This window comes from Chlamydotis macqueenii, chromosome 2 (genome assembly GCF_036417535.1).
Source record: "Chlamydotis macqueenii isolate bChlMac1 chromosome 2, bChlMac1.mat, whole genome shotgun sequence".
Taxonomy (NCBI): Eukaryota; Metazoa; Chordata; class Aves; order Otidiformes; family Otididae; genus Chlamydotis; species Chlamydotis macqueenii.
The window spans coordinates 161,241,560-161,260,056 of NC_141557.1; the positions used below are offsets into that span (position 1 = coordinate 161,241,560).

An 18,497-nucleotide genomic window follows, 5' to 3' on the forward strand; every position below is an offset into this window, starting at 1 on the left:
GTGAGGGAACATCCACTTTAGATGATGTTATGAAGTTTCTTCACCCTATTATTTTCAAATATGAAATGCCCAGACTTCAGGAGTGAAGTGAAAGGTTAGCAGCACCGACATCTAAGCCTGGATAAGTAATGGAAGAAAAAGAAAGTCTGAGGAAGGCTTTTTCTTGATGTAGTAGGGTCTTCTTTCAGCCAGTGCAATTTACTGTGTAAAGACAGATTTGTGTACATTTGGTCTGGACAAAGAGGTAGAGCACTGGTAAATTAGTTCCTGTGACTCTGCTGCTGTAATCTTAAAACAGATGGCTGGTATGTGATCTTGGGATCTCTTCCCATTTTAGGGAGCTGGGGAGGTTACAGATACACTGGCAGAAGGTTGGTTCTAAAATTGTCCAACAAAGGACAGAACATGATTCTTTGATTCTTTTAAAAGCGTAAAATGTTTCCAGAACAACGCAGGTCTTTTCTTGTGGCTTTGAGAAGTGTGATGGAGCTGCAACCAATGATAAAGTCGTGAAAGTTGAATTAGAGCAGTTTAGAAAGGGGATGTAGATCTCGCATGTTATTTTGGAATAACTAGTAATGTTACATACAGAGGTAGGATGGAAAAACAGCTCTTCTAAAATAAAATCAGAATAGTATTTTCTTTTGCCATAGGCAAAAAAAAAAAAGAGCAATAAGTGTATTATTCAGGTCACCTTTATTCTCTGTTACAAGACAAACAGATGCCTACAGAGGTGGACAAAGATGCAGTTGCCTTCATTAGGTACTAATATAAATACTGACAGCTGTATTGTTGACACTTTCTTCAGATGAACTGGGGATTTAAGGATTCTCTTCTCCCTAACACCAGTTATAAAACTGATTTCACGGAACTATGTCTATTTATTCCAGAACGGCCAATGAAAGAACAAGCTTGCACATGTAAAATAGCAAGTAAAATAGTTTCAGTATAAAACACTGGGAATGTTTCAAGCTGTTGGGGCACTGGTAGTTCAGCTAAGTGGCCATCTATGAGCATGGAAAGGCATGACTGTTGCTCTAGCAATCACCCTCAACATACTATGGGGCTGCCAGTTGCAGAGGTGCCACTGGTCACAGAGCCAAATCCTTAATCCCTGCCTTGGCTGCTTTGGCTGAAGAAGCCTTCTGCTACCATGAGAGTAAAGTTTAGCAGTGGAGATGACCCTCTTCTAGCCATCTTGAGATCTTGCCATTTTTACATCAGATCTCCAAAGTTATCATCAATGCACTTTAGAACCTCCTGGATTATTTATGCCCACCTGTGTTGTCCCTCCAACAGACACTGGAGCGGCTGAAGTCCCCCATGAGGACCAGAGCCGCCAAACGTGAGGCAGTTCCTATCTGTCTGTAGAGGGCCTCATCCACTTTGCCTGTCCTCTTTACAATCCTAACCCATAAACTCTCCATCAGGTCCTCATCCACCCCCAGGTAGAGATCCATGCACCCCAGCTGCTCTTTTACATAAAAGGCAACTCTTCCTCATCATCTTCCTATCCTGTCCTTCCTAAAGAGCCTGTAACCTTCCAGTGCAACACTCCAGCCACAGGAATCATCCTACCACATCTCCATGTTCTCAACAAAATCATAGCCCTGCAACCTCACAGAGATCTCTAACTCTTCATGTTTATTCTCCATACTGTGTGCACTAGTGCACAGGCACTTTAAAGATGCACCCCAGCATGTAGAGTTCCTGGAGAGGGTTTGGGGTATTATTTGTCCACAATGGTGCCTTGTAGGCAACCTTGGCGCCTACATGCAAGTGCTAGAGGTGACCCTGCCAAAGCCCCACTGGGATAACTTGGTGAATCCTTCCTGCAACTCCACCCCATGCCCTTTATTCAGTAGTCCTGTCCATTGCTCCCTCACAGGACTTCTGGTCGCCCTGTCCCTCCCCCATCCTTCCCAGTTTAAAGCCCTCCTTATGAGGTCAGCCATCTTATTGGCGAAAACAGTTCTGCCCTACCCAATGAGGTGCATCGTCCTAAGCAGATGCTGATCTGCAAACAGGGTCCAATGGTCAGAGAACCCAAAACCATGTTGTCAACACCAACTCCATGGCCAATTACTGATTTCTCCTATTAGTGCCCTCCTCCTCACACTCTATGTGATGAAGCTGCATACAGATGTTTTTGCCAAGACCTCCTGTAAGGTTGTGTTGAAAAGACTCTGTTGATTCAAAGGTAACCTCGGCCACTAGCTTGTTTTGGCTTCGAGGCCTTGGTCTCACTAATTCAGTAGCACATGGTTAAATATTCGTATCAAAGAGATGCCATGACTAGGAACACAGGCATGGAGTTTATTTGCAGAAGACAAAAAATAACAGAGATAAGCTGCCCTGAGTCTGCATTTCCCCTCATCTATTTCTTCCTTGCATGACGGAAATTGCTCTCTACCCTAGGGAGTGTTATGGATGTGTTCATTAAGGAGTTGGCCCACACGCTGGCAAAATCTACTTTTAGGTTTTTGTAAGAAGTATACTTTCTCTGCCTGTACCACGCATAGACCAGACAAGATCTTTCCATTAATTCTCTCCAGCTCAGGTGAACCAGAAAGCAGTTTGCTCTACAACTGTGGGAAAATTTTGCTGACTGGTGCACCTCACATTCCCTGGATATATATTTTCCCTGTGTTTTCTAAATAAGCACACACAGAGCTTTCATTTAATGCATGTAAGAGGAATGCACTAAAGAAATAAAACAAGTGCCAGGAGAACTGTCTCTTATCATCACTGCTTTTGAATTTTCACTGTGGGGGTTTCAAATCCCTTTGCTTCCTGATGCTTAATCGGTCTGTGCAATATACATGTCAAAAGATAAACAGTGGGACCTTTCAGCAATTGCTTGGGAAGATACCATGACTGGCTGCAAGGCTGAGGAGGTACTCCTAAAGAAACTCTTAAAAATCTGATGCAGTGAAACAGGAATAAGAAAGAATGTGTCCAATATAAAAGCAACAAAAACCTTATGCTGGCTCAAAACCAAAATGTCCTACTTAATCTAACTGTTTCTCACAGGCAAGTTAATATTGGGGTCATTTCTATGCATGGGCAACATCTTAAAATAATAAATATTGCCTGAAGAAAAGGAGTTGCAAAGATCTTGAAGCTAGCTGATGTGTGTTGTCATGTTGCTGAAGGCATTAGCATCTGGTGTGCTTTTAGGAGATGAATTAGGCTCCAAAGTTATCCATGTACAAAAATAAGCTTCCAAACAGGCATAAATAAAAATTAATAATAAAGAAATAATTTAAAGTTTGGGTTAGAGATCATCTTGATTTTTTTTTCTGCACCTGAGAACCTGAGTGGTGTTTCTCAGTGGGATGCAGCTTACTCATCTGAGTGTGAAAGGAGATATATTATGCTAAGGGCAACTTGCAAAGGTATGAGCTTGGCAAAGAAGCCCAGAGTGATTAATAAAGAGTAGAGAAGAGTTTCTTCTTTTATGATCTACATATGGCTGTCTAAGGACTTGTTCCAGCTCCCAGGAGCTCAGGTGAGAACTGCAGAAATATCTTCACAAATCTTGCTTCTCTGGAGTTCAGGTCCCTCAGTGTGGGTTTAGGATGGTTAGCTCTCAAATTTGGAAGCAGACAGTTGCTTCTGAAGCACTGAACAGTATTAACACACATACACAAAATGAGAGAAACAGAAAAAAAAAAGTCTGGTGGTTCTTTGCTGCACGAGAAGACAGCAGTGACAAAGACAAGGCTCAGAGGGAATGTAAAAGGAGATGACCTACTGTGTCTTTTCCCTCCATTCACAAAAATTGATGGTTGTCAGCAATAGGCTGCTCTTAAATATAATACTAGGAGTCACTCCTCTCTTTTCCCAAGTTTTCTCCACCACACTCCTAGCCACTGGTAGCTAGAGGAGGTCAACTAATAAGCAGGGGCTTGCATATGAGAACATCATGATGTTCGGCAACTGTAAATTTAATCACACTCACCCTGCAATGTGGAAAGAAAATTCCATTTAGGAGGAGAAAGCTGCTTAATTTTCTCCACTACCATCAGTGATCATAACAATAATTGCTACTACTATTTTGTGTTTTTTTAATTACAGTTCCAGGTAGAAAGAAAGAATTGAATTCCTTTCCAGTTAATGTTACATATTCCCCAGCTTCCTTTTTACAGCCAAAAGGGAATGGATTAATTTCACTGTGAATTCTATTTTATGCCAAATGTACCAGCTAACTATCCTTAATGTAAGAACCCTATTGCACAGGGCAGCTTGTTAGATCAAAATATTACTGGATGTACAAAACGCCCAAAACACAGGAAAAATAATCACAGCATCAGCAAACAGCTGCTCACAAGGGAACACACAACATTATATTGGAGTGGTAGAGGGGGGTAATGAAGCTCATACTTTAAATGTGATACCCACCTATTGTGTCTCCTTGCTCATGCACCATGGAGGCAAGGTCTTTAATGATCTGGTTCACATCCAACATGTCACTCTGAAAAGATAGAAAGTCTAACATTAATAGTGAATGAGTAATATCCAAGCGTAAAAGGCATGTTCCACAGTCAAGCTTTGCAAAGAAAAAAAAAAAAAACAAAATTAGAAAATCTCATCTGTGAAGAATTAAAAGTAAAAAGTTATAATGTTTCCATATTAAAAAAAAAAAAAATCCCTGTAAACAAAGTAATGGTTTACTGGATCTAAGTCAGTCAGTTGGCTCACGCTTTCAATAAGAAACAAGTAGAATGATCAGATTATATGGTTGCTTTTCAGAACTGTGGAAAAGTAAGAGAGAAAAAAAAAAAGCCAATAAAAACAACAGCATCAAATCGTTCTCTTTCTAAAAAAAAAGTTATTTTTGATGCAGGACATTCAATTCAGAGCGTGGATTCTTATGTAGAAAAAGGGCATCTTTCAGCACAGCATCCATCTGATAAAATGCTATTTGTAAACTGATGGAGATATGATCAAAAACTCACTAAATTTGAAATCTCATTGGTAAGGCAAAAAGTAAAGACCTGTTTGATAAATGGATTCATTTATATATTTTCAAGTGTTAAAAGAAAAAAAAAACTAGGTTTAGCACTGAAATTTTCTTAGTTAAAACACAGCAAATTGCCAGTGAGTTTGTCTCATTTCCAAACACTTATGTGAGCATATGTTGCCTTCATATGACACTAGCTCTTATAAAAAGAATTAATCTAGCAATAATAGGCATAATAATAAAGATACTGCTAAATGCACTACCAGCAAGGTGACGTTAGCGGAGAAGAAAAAAAAAAGACACCCAAAAAATATGTGTTTTGTTAGGCTGTACAAATCACAGAATCACAGACACATTGAGGTTGGCAGGAACCTCTGGAAATCATTCAATCCAACACCTCTGCTCAGAGCTGTCAATTAAAGAAGGTTGCTCAGGGCCATGTCCTCTTGCTCTTGTGTATCTCCATGGATAGAGACGGCATCAACTGTGTGGCCAACAGTATGTCTATGGCTCCTTTGTACTGGGGAACACAGCACTGGATGCTTTCTGAAAACATTTCCCAAAGAATCTGCTTCTCCTGATGCTAATTCCACAGTAATTCATTTATCTGCTTGGGTCCTGCTGCAACTCGAGTCCATTGTGCCAAAAAGTCCAACTGCTTCCACCTCACTTTTAAAGATTTCAGCTTCCCTACCAGCAAATTCAGAAAATGATGCAAAATGAATCCACGCCCTTCTACTGAAGTTTGTTATGAGAATATAAGTGGCATAACATTTAATAATGTAATGCAATATAATCGCATTAATTGTAATGAAACCTAGGAGTCCCATTGCGAATCCTAGAATATACTGAATTGTTGAATAACTGAAGAAGTAGGAGAAACAAAAGGTTTAAAAAGCTGTGAGAATTCACAACAAAAGAAAAACCAAAACCCTCAACCAAAGACCGGGTAATGCATCACAAAATGCACTTCATTCATTCACTTGTCAAGTATAATGAAGCTTTAATTATGTATGGTATTATTCATAACTTGTAAATACTGCAGAATATTTTGTAAAAGCAATGAAGTTTAAGTAACTTGAGATTGCACTTGAGCACTGTGCTAGTAAATCATTGCCAGGAAATGAGGAGAAATTAGTTGTGATTTTTTTGGGTGAGGGAGTTCTTTGAGGTTTGTTTGTTTTTTTTTTTTTAATCTTTGAAAGGCGAAAGCTAAAGTTTAGGAAGATGCGAAGAACTGAGAATTAACTTTAATGTGCTGTTCTCCTCTCATTTAACTGCTTAGTAAAAGATGATTAAGGAAAAATTAAACACACAAATAATAATACTAAAAAAGCTTAGAATGTTCATTTGTCTCTCTTGGCTAAATTGCCACTGACATCAGTCTTTGGTTTCTGTTACTTGCAATATAACAAAAATTCTTTCTACCCTTCAGTCAATCTGTTTTGTTTTGTTCTGCTGCTTCTACAGTGCTTTAAGTGAACGCAGCTTGAAACTCATGAACATGTTTTTGCACGTGCATTTGGTTAGATAGAAGATATTGTCACACATTGAATTATACACGCCTCCCACCCCCCGCAGTATTTTCAGCAGGATAAAACAAGCGAGGAATTTGGTCTTAGAAAGATCAGATTGACTCCTCATAGGGTCCTCCTCAGCTAATTTAACTGCAAGGAGTTGGGCTGTCTGCCTGCTGATCCCCAGATATTATGACGAGATGGGAAGAATGAGAAAGGAAATTCAAAATTGTATATATAATCATAGAATCATAGACTGGTTAGGACTGGAAGGAACCTTTAAAGGCCACCAAGTCCAACCCCCCTGCAAGGAGCAGGGACATCTCCAACCACATCAGGTTGCTCAGAGCCCCGTCCAGCCTGGCCTTGAACATTTCCAGGGATGGGGCATCCACCACCTCTCTGGGCAACCTGTTCCAGTCTTCCACCACCTTCATTGTAAATTTTTTTTCCTAATATCTATTCTAAATCTACCTCCCTCTATTTTGAAACCATTATCCCTTGTCCTATCACAACAGGCACTGATAGAGAGTTTCTTCCCATCTTTCCTGTAGGCCCCCTTGAGGTACTGGAAGACCACTATCAGGTCTCCCTGGAGCCTCCTCCTCTCCAGGCTGAACAACCTCAACTCTCTCAGCCTGTCCTCATAAGAGAAGGGCTCCAAGTCTCTGATCATCTTCATGGCCTCCTCTGGACCCTCTCCAACTGGTCCATGTCCTTCTTATGTTGGGGGCTCCAGAACTGGATGCAGTACTCCAGGTGGGAGTATATATGAACAGTGCTGTTTCAGATTTGCCATTTATATCCGGGTACTTGAGAGAAAACAGCCATCCACTGCTGCAGAGTATAGATCCTTTTCATACCATTGTAACAACACTTAAAATTATTGTTCAGCAAATATGCATTTGTTAAAGCTAGCCACTGCATTGTTTGGAAGGGAAAAAAAAAGAAGACTACTGTATTTAAGGAAAAACAAACAAGGGTGAGCTGTAAACACAGAGCACAAAGCAACCTGACCTGAAGCAAGGGATCTGTTGAATAATTCAACCTGGTAATGTGAAGTTTCAAGTTCCCTGATGTATGTAAGCAAAACAAAAGAAACAATAGAAAAAAGAAAAATAGCCAGAAATAAAGACCTTCCATAACAGAATATACCTGAGAGCTATGTTCCTGTGCCTTCTTGCCAGGTTAGCTCTATCACGAAGTACCTCTGAACTTGCCAGGCATCAGAGTTTGTTAGAAAAATCAGATTGCTTTGGTTTCCCATGTTTGCAGATACTACGCAGAATTCACAGTGAAATACAGCTCCTCATAAATCCCTTTGGCTCCACAGAAACCAGGAGTACAACAGCAAGCTACTGTTCTAAAAATGCTATCTTCCTGCCAGCTAACTAGGTTGGGGTTCCTCAGGTTTTAAACAACACCAGCCTTTCTTGTCTGGCAACAATTCACTCCCTATTTTCAGCAGCAAGAGGGAGACATTTAAATTATTTAATCTAAATCCTCTTTTTTTTTTCTTTTATTTTTTTCCAAAGGAGAAATCTATCACATAGATTAGTACACAGGATTTAACATCATCCATGTTGGAACAAAAAAGATTAAGTCTAGTCATCAGTAAAACCAGAGCTGGCAAAAAGAAATGGCAGTAACCAAAGATGACCAAAAAAAAGTCAGAGAAGTGCCAATAAACAAGTCATGCAGACAAGAAAAAGCAGAGAAATTAAAGATCTTGGGACCTTAAAGATCTGGAGGATTGACTCTCACTAGGGAAAGTTGGTTTGGAAATTTCTCAACAGAAAGTACTAGGTTTAAATGGCAGGACTATTTGAGTCATTTAACCTGACTCAGTGAGTGAACAATGTCACTGCAAAGTGCTGAGATTTTGAAAAAAAAAAAAAAAAATGAAATTCCAACTCACACAGAAACTGTTGAAAATATGAGTTCGCAGATAAACTAGAAATTTACATTACCCATTTTTTACTTTAACAAGATGACAATTTCAACATTTTTTAAATTAATCTGGGAGCAAGACGGGTTGTAAAACCCAGACATTGTTACCAAATGGGAACAACTTAATCATAAATCCCAGCAGCCCACTTCCTCATGGGTTGAATATTACTGAGGTGTTTGCCAAGAGAGTAAATAAGTAAACCTCCTCTCTCTTCCACTCTCACGCTTGGTGGGGTGAAGATTTATCCACGCTGAAAACTTCTAACATAGCCCTGGCTTTAATAATATTCTAAGGACACTTCTGTATTCCAGCCACGAGAACGGTGTTAAATAAACCAGAGAGGGGAAACATGCTCTCCTCAAAAGGACACAGAACAAGCATGTGCTGCCAATAATTTCTCTCTCACATTTAGCCAGATCCCAGCATCCTTTATCAATGTCAGCTCAGGTCCTCAAGGGAAGAGCCACACTTACTTCTAAGAATATTTGTCTGAGGTTTGTATTAAAAATGGGATCAGAAATATCAGTGGTCTGTCCTATTTAGCACATGTGCTTTTGTGTGTATTAACAAACCACCCGTTTGAAGGACTACAAATTAATTAACTACTAAATTAATTGCTAACTCAGTGTTCAGGAGATGCTGAATTCTACAGGTGAGGTCCCATTCTGCCCCACTATTCACTCTGCTATAAGTAGCCAGGAGACCTATAAAACAAACCTGAAGGAGATTCTGAAAGATGTAATATAATGTCCATGTGTGTATTTCTGTATATTGAAGCACTTCAAAACAAAATAAAGCAAAACCAAACCCTAGTGCTTGTTATCTTTGGAAAAAAAAAATCCAAAAACCAAAAAGGAATGAAAAAACAGCCCTTTTTAGTATCTGACACGTTTTACCAAAGAGATGCTGAGATGCTCCTCATGTATTGTCCCATCTGCAACACCCTTGGGACATCTCCTACCCTGTGGTCCAGCATGTGTGAACCACAGATCCAGAGTACACAGAAAGATAACCAAAGCATGGTGTTCATCTATCCCCATTCTCTTCTGCAAGACAGAGGAAGGAAGGGGAAGGGAAAAAAAAAATGATATAAAAAGTGAGCAAGCTTCTCTGATGCTAGATGGGCAAAAACTAAATCTTGCTGCAACAGCCTTTCAACAAATATTTTTCTCTTGTCTATGGCTGGGGAGAAAAAAAAAATGACATTCTATAAATCAAACTGATTCAACCTAAGCAACAACAGACCAACAGAAAATTGTTTTGAGGGCAGAAGCTATCCAGAACAGCAATTACAGACTGAGTTAGATCTCCTCTGGGACTGAACAACAGCCAGTGTGGGGAGTTTCTCTCTCCCTCTCACTCGCTTGTGCGCCCTTCCTCTTTATTTTTCTGTCTTAGTGGTCAGTGTCATCTCAGGAAGTGTAGCACTTCATAGCATCATTAAAATAGTTGTGCCGAGCTTCAGCATGCTAATCCAGGACCTACCTGGGGACAACGGGCTTAAGAAAGACATGAACAGTGCTCCTGTTCACCCAAAGCCCAATGGAGACCCTGTGAAAAGCGAGATGCATTAAGCTCATCATGCAGAGGTGAGGCCATTGCAGATGGCACCTCAAGAGGGACGAATAAAGAGATTCTGGAACGAGCCCGTTGCTAATATTATTTACTGTACTCTAAGTGAGAAATGACCCAATGACACGTTCAACCTACCATGCCATCTCCAGTGTAAATTCCTATGTAGTGAAGAGGGCAAGGCTGGTGGGTGGGAAGACCAAATTGCTCTGCATATTTGAAGAAGAGGCAGAAACAACTTCTACTGCAGGACTTGCAAGAGTGAAAAGGTGGCAATGTATTTGCTGCAGCTCACTTGCCCTTCTTCACTCTCCTGGTTTCAGCTGCAATGGAGTTAATTTTCTTCTCAGTAGCTGATGTGTTTTGGATTTCAGATGTGAAGAATGTTGATAAACACACTGATGTTGTGAGTTATTGCTAATGAGACCAAAGTCACTGTCCAGCTTCCCAGGCCTCGCTAATGTGCAGGTGCAGGAAGCTGGGAGGGATATACCCAGAACAGTTGACCCAAACTGGCCAAAAAGAGTATTCCATGCCATAAACCTCACACTCAGTATTTTAGTGGAGGTGGGCTGGTGAGCTGTCGCTTTTCTCTCGCTGTTTGGAATTGATCTGGGATCGTTTGCAGGATTGTTTTGTTTTTTTTTTTTCATTCCGTGATTGCTGCTTGAGATGGGCTGTATTGATCATTGGGTAGTGAGAAATTGTGCATCACTTGTTTTGGTTTTGTTTTCTTTTTCCTCTTTTTAAAAATATAATTATCTTTTCCTTTGCTACCCTAGTAAACTGTCTTTATCTCAACCCACAAGTTTTCTTTTCTTCTCGATTCTCTCCCCCATTCCCTGGGGAGGGGGAAAGTGACTGCGAAGCTGGCTGGGGTTAAACCACGACATCCACTCTAATGGACATCTCATAGATCAGACACACATGTGGTTACTACTTATTTTAATGATCTACTTTAATGAATTGGACATAAGACCTCCAATTTGCCTTCTTTGCTACTCCCAGTGTATCTTCCTACCTAAGTATGAGTAGACACGATGGGCAGTTCCCTTGGAAAACTCCTCTCCTCTTAGCATTGAAGCACATTTGAAGACATGTCTTGATAGCCTGTGTTAATGACAGGTGTCATTAGCTCTGGTAATATCTAAAATGTGTGAGAGGCATGCAGGGGCAACAGAACATTACTGTGAGATGCATCAATGCCTTTTAGCCACCTTTTGCACTACGCCTTTTCTCTGAAGCTTCACAACCATACGTCAGCTTGCCTGCAAACACACATTGCTGTCACTACCTCTGTACTCTATATCTCCCAGTGTTTGCCCTTATAGAGATCAAAGACTGTTAAAGGCAGATATTTTCCTTCATGGGAACTTTAACAGTTCTGAGTTTGTGCTGAAGGTCAGAACTGAACTATAATCTCAGGGAAATATAATAATACAAATGATAGGGAGAGTTATTTTGCCATTCTAAAACCCTGTAGATCTGGAAATAGGAGACGTGTTAATGGAGGAGATCATCAATAGTTCTGTTTTTAAGTAGAAATCCTCACTTTATATTTGGGGAAATGTAGCAAACAGTAAAGCATCAAAGATCATGTACTAACCCTGATTTTGAACTTCAATTTAATTTAAATCCAAAATCTCATTTAAATTCAGAGGTTTGTAAAGGTATGTGACTTCACATATGCGCGTACCCGTGAGTATTCATACAGGTACGCAAACACGTATATTCCTGTGTACCGCAAACACAGCCACCTGTATAAATAGTAACTGCACATAGATAGATACACTAATAATTTTAAGATCTAACTTGCCCCCAACATATACCAGGTGTTAAATGAGCATTTGAGGCACAGCAGATTGCAGAGACACAAACACAGCCTATTTCTGTCTACACTAGCACAAAACAGACCTTAAAACTCAGGCTTTTTTTTTTCCTGGGTAAACACTCTGGTACAAGATGAGCATAAACACTGATATGTTCTGATAACAGGCAAACAAGCAAGAAAAAAAATAAAATAAATTGTTTACCTTGCTTAATTTTTATTAAAAAAGCTGCATTGATTCAATTTTTCCTTTAAGTTAATGCCGTGATAGTTTGACACCAGGCAGAGCAAGGGCAAGAATGGCTTTCATCAGAAAAATGAGAGGCAACACTACCATGGGGAAAAAGGAATTATGCAACGAAGTCAAGGTGCAGAGAAAACGGAGAAATGGTTTGAAAATCATTCATGATGGAAGAGAGCATGTGCATTTCTGTATTCTGCAGTGCACTGCCCTTCCTTCATCCCCACCACTCTCCTCTTCCTCTAGACACTCATAACACGTTGCCCACAAAGAGGGAAAGCAAAGGGAGATCCACAAATCAAGTGAATGAAGAAGGAAAATATTTCACTCCGTTCCTGAGTGTGAGGGAGAACATCAGCTCTGGTCTCCAAAAGAGGGGATGCCGTAATTTTATTTCCCTTTACTCTGTGTTACTGCTCTTTGTTAAGACAGCTGGCGCAAGTCTCTTGGATGTTATAATGCCTATTTGGAAGTGATAACACAAAAAATGCATTAGACTGGTCACACCTCATATTTATTCTTAGGTTATACATTTAATTTGTTAGTCTTACAGAAGAAAGCATCTGCACCCACACTACAAATCCAACCTACAACCAAGTTTCTAGCTACTCTACCATGAAAGAAAGATCAATATCCTTGTGTTTCCAACAAACTCTTGGGTTGTATATGAAAGAGACTTGCAGGCTAGAAATATTGCTTCTGTTTTCTGCTATGCTATAAAGGTTTTTGCAGGATTTTTGGCCAACTCACTCGTCCCAGCTTCCCGGAGTTGTATTAAGGAGTCCATTCTGAGGTAAATTCACTTATGTTTATGGGGTAGCTAGAAGGTACAACAATAAGATGAGGCTCTGAGCAACCTGATCTATTCGGGATGTCCCTGCTCCTTGCAGGGGGGTTGGACTGGATGACCTTTGAAGGTCCCTTCCAACTCTAACCGTTCTATGATTCTATGATTCTATGAAATTCATGAAAAACCCAAGAAGAATAAATACAAATAAAGACAATACAATACTTAATATTGTGGCCTTCATATTCTAGAAATAAAAACGCTCAGTGAAGAAGAAATATTCTCCCAATAGAGAATATGCATTAGTATTTAGAATACAGGTTGCAGCTTAAGGTTTGTGAAATTTGCTGGCCAGAGAATGAAAATGAAACACAACACAAAATGTAAAAATAAAAGCCGCATTAACCAGAGAAGAAATATCCACTCAGAATTATCTATAGCCTTGTCTGAGAAAAGGCTTTTATGAACAATGGGTCACTTGGTCCTTTCTACAAGAGCTGGACGATAATTGCACCGATTAGATGCGATTGCCATGGACTGGTTCATGATGTGGATACCTGTCCACCAGGAACTATTAGTCTATATTACACATTTGTTTTGTATCAGCTTCCAAAACACTCCAAGGAGTCATGGGTCTCTTCAGGAATAAACTGTAAAAAATGATATATATCAGTTCTTACTGCAGCCTATGAAAATCTTTTAGGAATGGTTGTTGGGGACACTTAGTCTTTTTTTTTTTTTCTTAAGTGCATTTAATATTTACAGCTACACTTTTTTTTTTTGTAACTGTTCAAAAGAAGAAGGTCTCCTGAGTACTAACTCACCAAAGACATGGAAATCCATAAGCAAACTCCACACTCAGTATCTTACACACTGACTTTTCCCTTAATTCTCTGCTTTCTGCCCCGGGTTGCAATGTATAAACTAATACGAGTAGTGAGGGAAGTAGCTGTAATCTATCACACTGACTGATATCAGCCCCAGGAAAGGTGGTTTATTGCAGGCGGTATGTTATCTTCAAAAATAGAAACTGTGCAAAGATTATGACAAAAACTTCAACACTTTCTACACTTTGTTTGCAGCACTATTAATTCTTCACTCTGGATTTATTTCCATGAGGGTCATTTAATCAGAAAAAAAAAATACAATGGAGAAATTCATTTTCTTTTTAGGAGTGTTCTGGGAAACCAAGCAATTAGAGCAATCTTAAGCTGTCATGTATTATCAATTGCCACTCAATTATTTTACTTAAATAAAACACTGATTGCAGAGTCTGATCTGTAGCTATCAGCTAAGTGATTCATTTAGGTGTACTATTTATTCTTCAGAAATTAAGAAAATATAATCTAATGTTAATAGAAAAGGGAAAGGCAAAGGGACAAGGGAGAGGTGAAAACTGGAAATACGTAGCGCCTTTTCATGATTCTCTGCTAATATTGTCAGTTCTCAGTTTGGAAATAGCTGAAACTCCTGTACTTTACACAGAGTCTGAAGGTAAGTCAGTCCTGATTACAAGTGGAGTCCATAGTTTTAGTACAGAGAAGAAGTCATAATCTCTAAAAGATGTCATGGAAGGTTGGAAGTTCTTGTCCTCCGTCTTCAAGAGACTGAAGGGTCGCAGCTAAAAGATGGGGTATGGCTGTTCAGGTCTCCATGGACTGCAGATAGAATTAGCTCTGTGAGCCATCATGTATCCTAGGTCTAACCAAGGTTCAGGTGCTCCTGAGTTGTACAAATCAGGCAAAGAGAAGATACATGCTCCATACAAGAAAAAAAAACAAAAAGGCTCTGCTCTATATTTCCCTATGCATTTCAAAACCAAATGATAAATTCTTTGTACACTGTTCCAGATTTTGGCCCTGTGGATGGCAGACTGTACTGTTGACACTTATCTCGTATATTTTCAGTCACAAGAATGCAAGGTACCTAAAAGGCACAAATGCTGAGCAAAGGTATCTGAGGGACAATTAATTACAACTTCAGATAAAAGGCTTATAAAAGAAAGGTTTGATGGCTCTCACTTCCTGTAAAAATCAGACTTGCTTCATCTGACTCTCCTGTGGTTTTAGTCTCCATTCTGCTCACAAGAGAGCTTTCTTTTTAAAAAAAGTATCCATTATATATAAAATGATTAATCTCATTGTTCAAGGATTTTTTTTCTTAATGTTTAATTTATGCCTATCTGTCCTTAGTTACTACTTAGTAATTTGTTACTACCTTCAACCTTAATATTTTAAATTGTTCACCCTTTTTTTTCAATGCTATTACACATCAAGCATTTCTACGTAGTCATCATGCCTCCACTAATCACTGCTGCACTCTCTGAGCCTGCAGTTGGTAAATTCCTGTAATCTCTCTTCATAAATTTTACTTAATACTTCTTCCTCATTTCTTTCTGTCTGGATCACCTCCAAATTTCTAATAGCAAAAGGAGTCCAAAAAGCCCTCATTTCTTCTATACCTTCCTATCGGATAAAAGGTGCCAATGTCTAAGGCTAAAGGCTCTATGACTGTTCACTTTACTTTCCAGCTGCCTGTATTTACTTTCCAGCTGAAATTTTCCAGTTTCTGGTGAAAACTACAGCAGTATCTCACCCTGAGTCTTGGTCTTCCTATATCTCAGAGGTAGCAGCAATGCCTTGGTGCATGGCACAATCTGAATGGTCTAGAAATGTTGTTCTAGGTTGACTTTTGCAATAGGCTTTGAGATTCTCATGGCAAGACTTTGGTGTATGTCTCTATAAGGAGATTAGAAAGGTGCAACTCCATACGTCCCACAATCTCAGTGTCACCCAGAATAAAAGTTTCTCTAAGTTTTCTCAACAAGCACAAGAGGGAAGAAGGCACCTTCAGAAAGTACTTCACATCTTCGGTATTTAAACAAAAGTGGGATGAGTCTGAGACATTGTATGTAGCATTGCAAAGTGAGAAAGAAGAGTGAAAAACATGGTTCAGAAAATGCCGTTTGGTCACACAACCCTCCAGATGACATACCTTCATCTGCAGTCATAAGCATAACGCTATTGGGCTGGATACCATGAGCTGGATTACGATCCTGTGCAAACCTAAAATGACATGCAAGTGGTTCCACAGTTTGTGATTAAGGTATGCTTAATCACAAATATCTTATGTTATATATGCTTAATATTCATAATATCCTGCACTGCCCAAGATGTCATTTATTTTCTGTATCTCAACCAGTTCCTGAACATCTTTATTGATCTTCCTTAAATGAACCTTTCAGAGGGGCCTGGACAGTCTGGAGAAATGGACAGGAAGGAATCCCATGAAGTTCAAAGGCAAATGGAAAGTCTTGGACAAGGGGAGGAATCATCCTACATACAGACTGCGGACTGACCAGCTAGAAAGAAGTTTTGCAGAGAAGAAACCTGGAGGTTCTGTGGCCAGCCAGTTGCACCCAAGTCAGCAGTGTGGCAAAAGCAGCCAACAGCCTCCTGGGATGCACTAGAATGTAGCCAACAAGTCCAGTGAGTTGATCCATCCCCTCTATTTGGCATTTGTGAGACCATATATGGAGTACTGACCAATTTGGGGCTCCCTAGTACAAGACAGACATTGACTTTACTGGATTGAGTCAGCCAGAGCATCATCATCATATTCAAAGGTCTGAAGCACGTAACATATTTCAAGAGCATAAGAAAAGCTGAGAAAAGATGAGTTTGGTCAGCCCAGAGAAAAGAAAGCTCAGGGAGGCCTTGCTGCTGTGTATAACACCTAACAGAAGGGCAAGGATGGAGCAAGTCTCCTCTCAGTGGCGTACAGTGGAAGGATAGGCAGCGACAGACACAAGTTGGAACACAAGAAATTCCAACTAAAGGTAAGGAAAAAATATTCCCATGAGGATGTCGAAACACAGGAGTAAAGGCCGAATGCATTTCCCCTCCAAAACAGCTTGAGTTATTGTGCGATATTAACTTGGGTCTTTTTTCACTTGAAGGTCTCATGATATTGATCCCTTCTCAAAGTGGAGAGGAAAGTATCCACTCCAATTGCATAGTTACCATCCATATCTTGACCAATTATCTCTTGTAACCTAGATCACAACCAAGATCTCAAGAACCTCATTGTAATAACCTATCCCCTTTTGCAGAATTGTAACCTGCAGACTATCAACAGACGCAGGTAAAAGCAAGTAGATTAGATCAGGTTGCTCAGAGCCTCATCCAACTTGGCCTTGAATGTTTCCAGGGATGGGGCATCCACCACCTCTCTGGGCAACCTGGTCCAGTGTTGTACAACTTGTATTGTAAAAAGTTTTTTCCTAATATCTGACCTAAATCTACCTCCCTCTATTTTACAACCATCACCCCTCATTCTGTCACAACAGGCCCTACTGAACAGTCTCTCCCCATCTTTCTTGCAGGCCCCCTTTAGGCACTGGAAGACCACTATAAGGTCTCCCCGGAGCCTCCTCTTCTCCAGGCTGAACAGCCCCAACTCTCTCAGCCTGTCCTCATAGGAAAGGTGCTCCAGCCCTCTGATCATCTTCGTGGCCCTCCTCTGGACCTTCTCCAACTGGTCCATGTCCTTCTTGTGTTGGGGGCTCCAGAACTGGACACAGTACTCCAGGTGGGGTCTGACCAGGGCAGAGCAGAGGGGGAGAATCACCTCCCTCAACCTGCTGGCCACGCTCCTCTTGATGCAGCCCAGGAAGCTGTTGGCCTTCTGGCCCGCAAGGGTGCATTGTCGGCTCATGTTGAGCTTCTCGTCCACCAGCACTCCCAAGTCCTTCTCCTCAGGGCTGTTCTCAACCCATTCTCTACTCAGCCTGGATTTGTGCCTGGGATTGCCACAACCCAGGTGCAGGGCCTTGCACTTGGCCTGGTTGAACTTCATGAGGTTGGCACGGGTCCGCCTCTCCAGCCTGTCAAGGTCCCTCTGGATGGCATCCCTCCCTTCCAGTGTGTAGATGGCACCACACCGGTTGGTGTCATTGGTAAACTTGCTGAGGGTGCACTCTGTCCCACTGTCCATGTCACTGACAAAGATGTTGAACAGGGCCAGGCCCAACATGGACCCCTGAGGGACGCCACTCGTCAGCGGTCTCCACTTGGACATCAAGCCGTTAACCACCACTCTCTGAGTGCAGCCATCCAGCCAACTCCTTATCCACCGAGTGGTCCGTCCATCAAACCCATGCCTCTCTAGTTTAGAGAGAATTCAAGAATCACTGGCAAGGAGCATTTTTTTTCCAAACAGCTAGGTAGAAAAGAGTAAATTTTTCTGGAGAATGATGCTGAAATCCACAGATGCATGTTTCTTTCTAAAAAAGTAAAACTGGATGGTGCCAGATAACACCATTCAGATACACATAACTGATACACAGATAAATTCCCATGATAGTTCTTATGTACACAGATTACCAGTAGATGATGTCTGACATCCCAAACCCAGAAATCTTATGTTAAACTCAGATCAGCACTGTGAATTACTATACTATCCAGTAATTCAAATGACACTTACGAACAACAAGCAGCTCACTTCCTGACAAAAACAGCTCTCATTCAAACAATTAGTTGTTCTTGTAGCTTTGTCACCAAGAAGCGATTTGACACTTAGGTTTATCTTATGACACAATGACACATGAGTTTTTCCTTATGTGTCATTGGCAGAT

General features: G+C 40.5%; 1 protein-coding gene across 7 annotated transcripts in view; it reads right to left on the reverse strand.

Moving 5' to 3' along the window:
- TSNARE1 (t-SNARE domain containing 1) overlaps positions 1-18,497 on the reverse strand; it is a 490,264-nt gene that overhangs the window by 191,069 nt on the left and 280,698 nt on the right. For all 7 annotated transcript variants that reach the window (XM_086741344.1, XM_086741345.1, XM_086741338.1 and 4 more), the window contains one exon: positions 4,405-4,477. In XM_086741344.1, the coding sequence (XP_086597470.1) occupies positions 4,405-4,477 (73 nt within the window). The remainder of the gene's footprint in view (positions 1-4,404; positions 4,478-18,497) is intronic.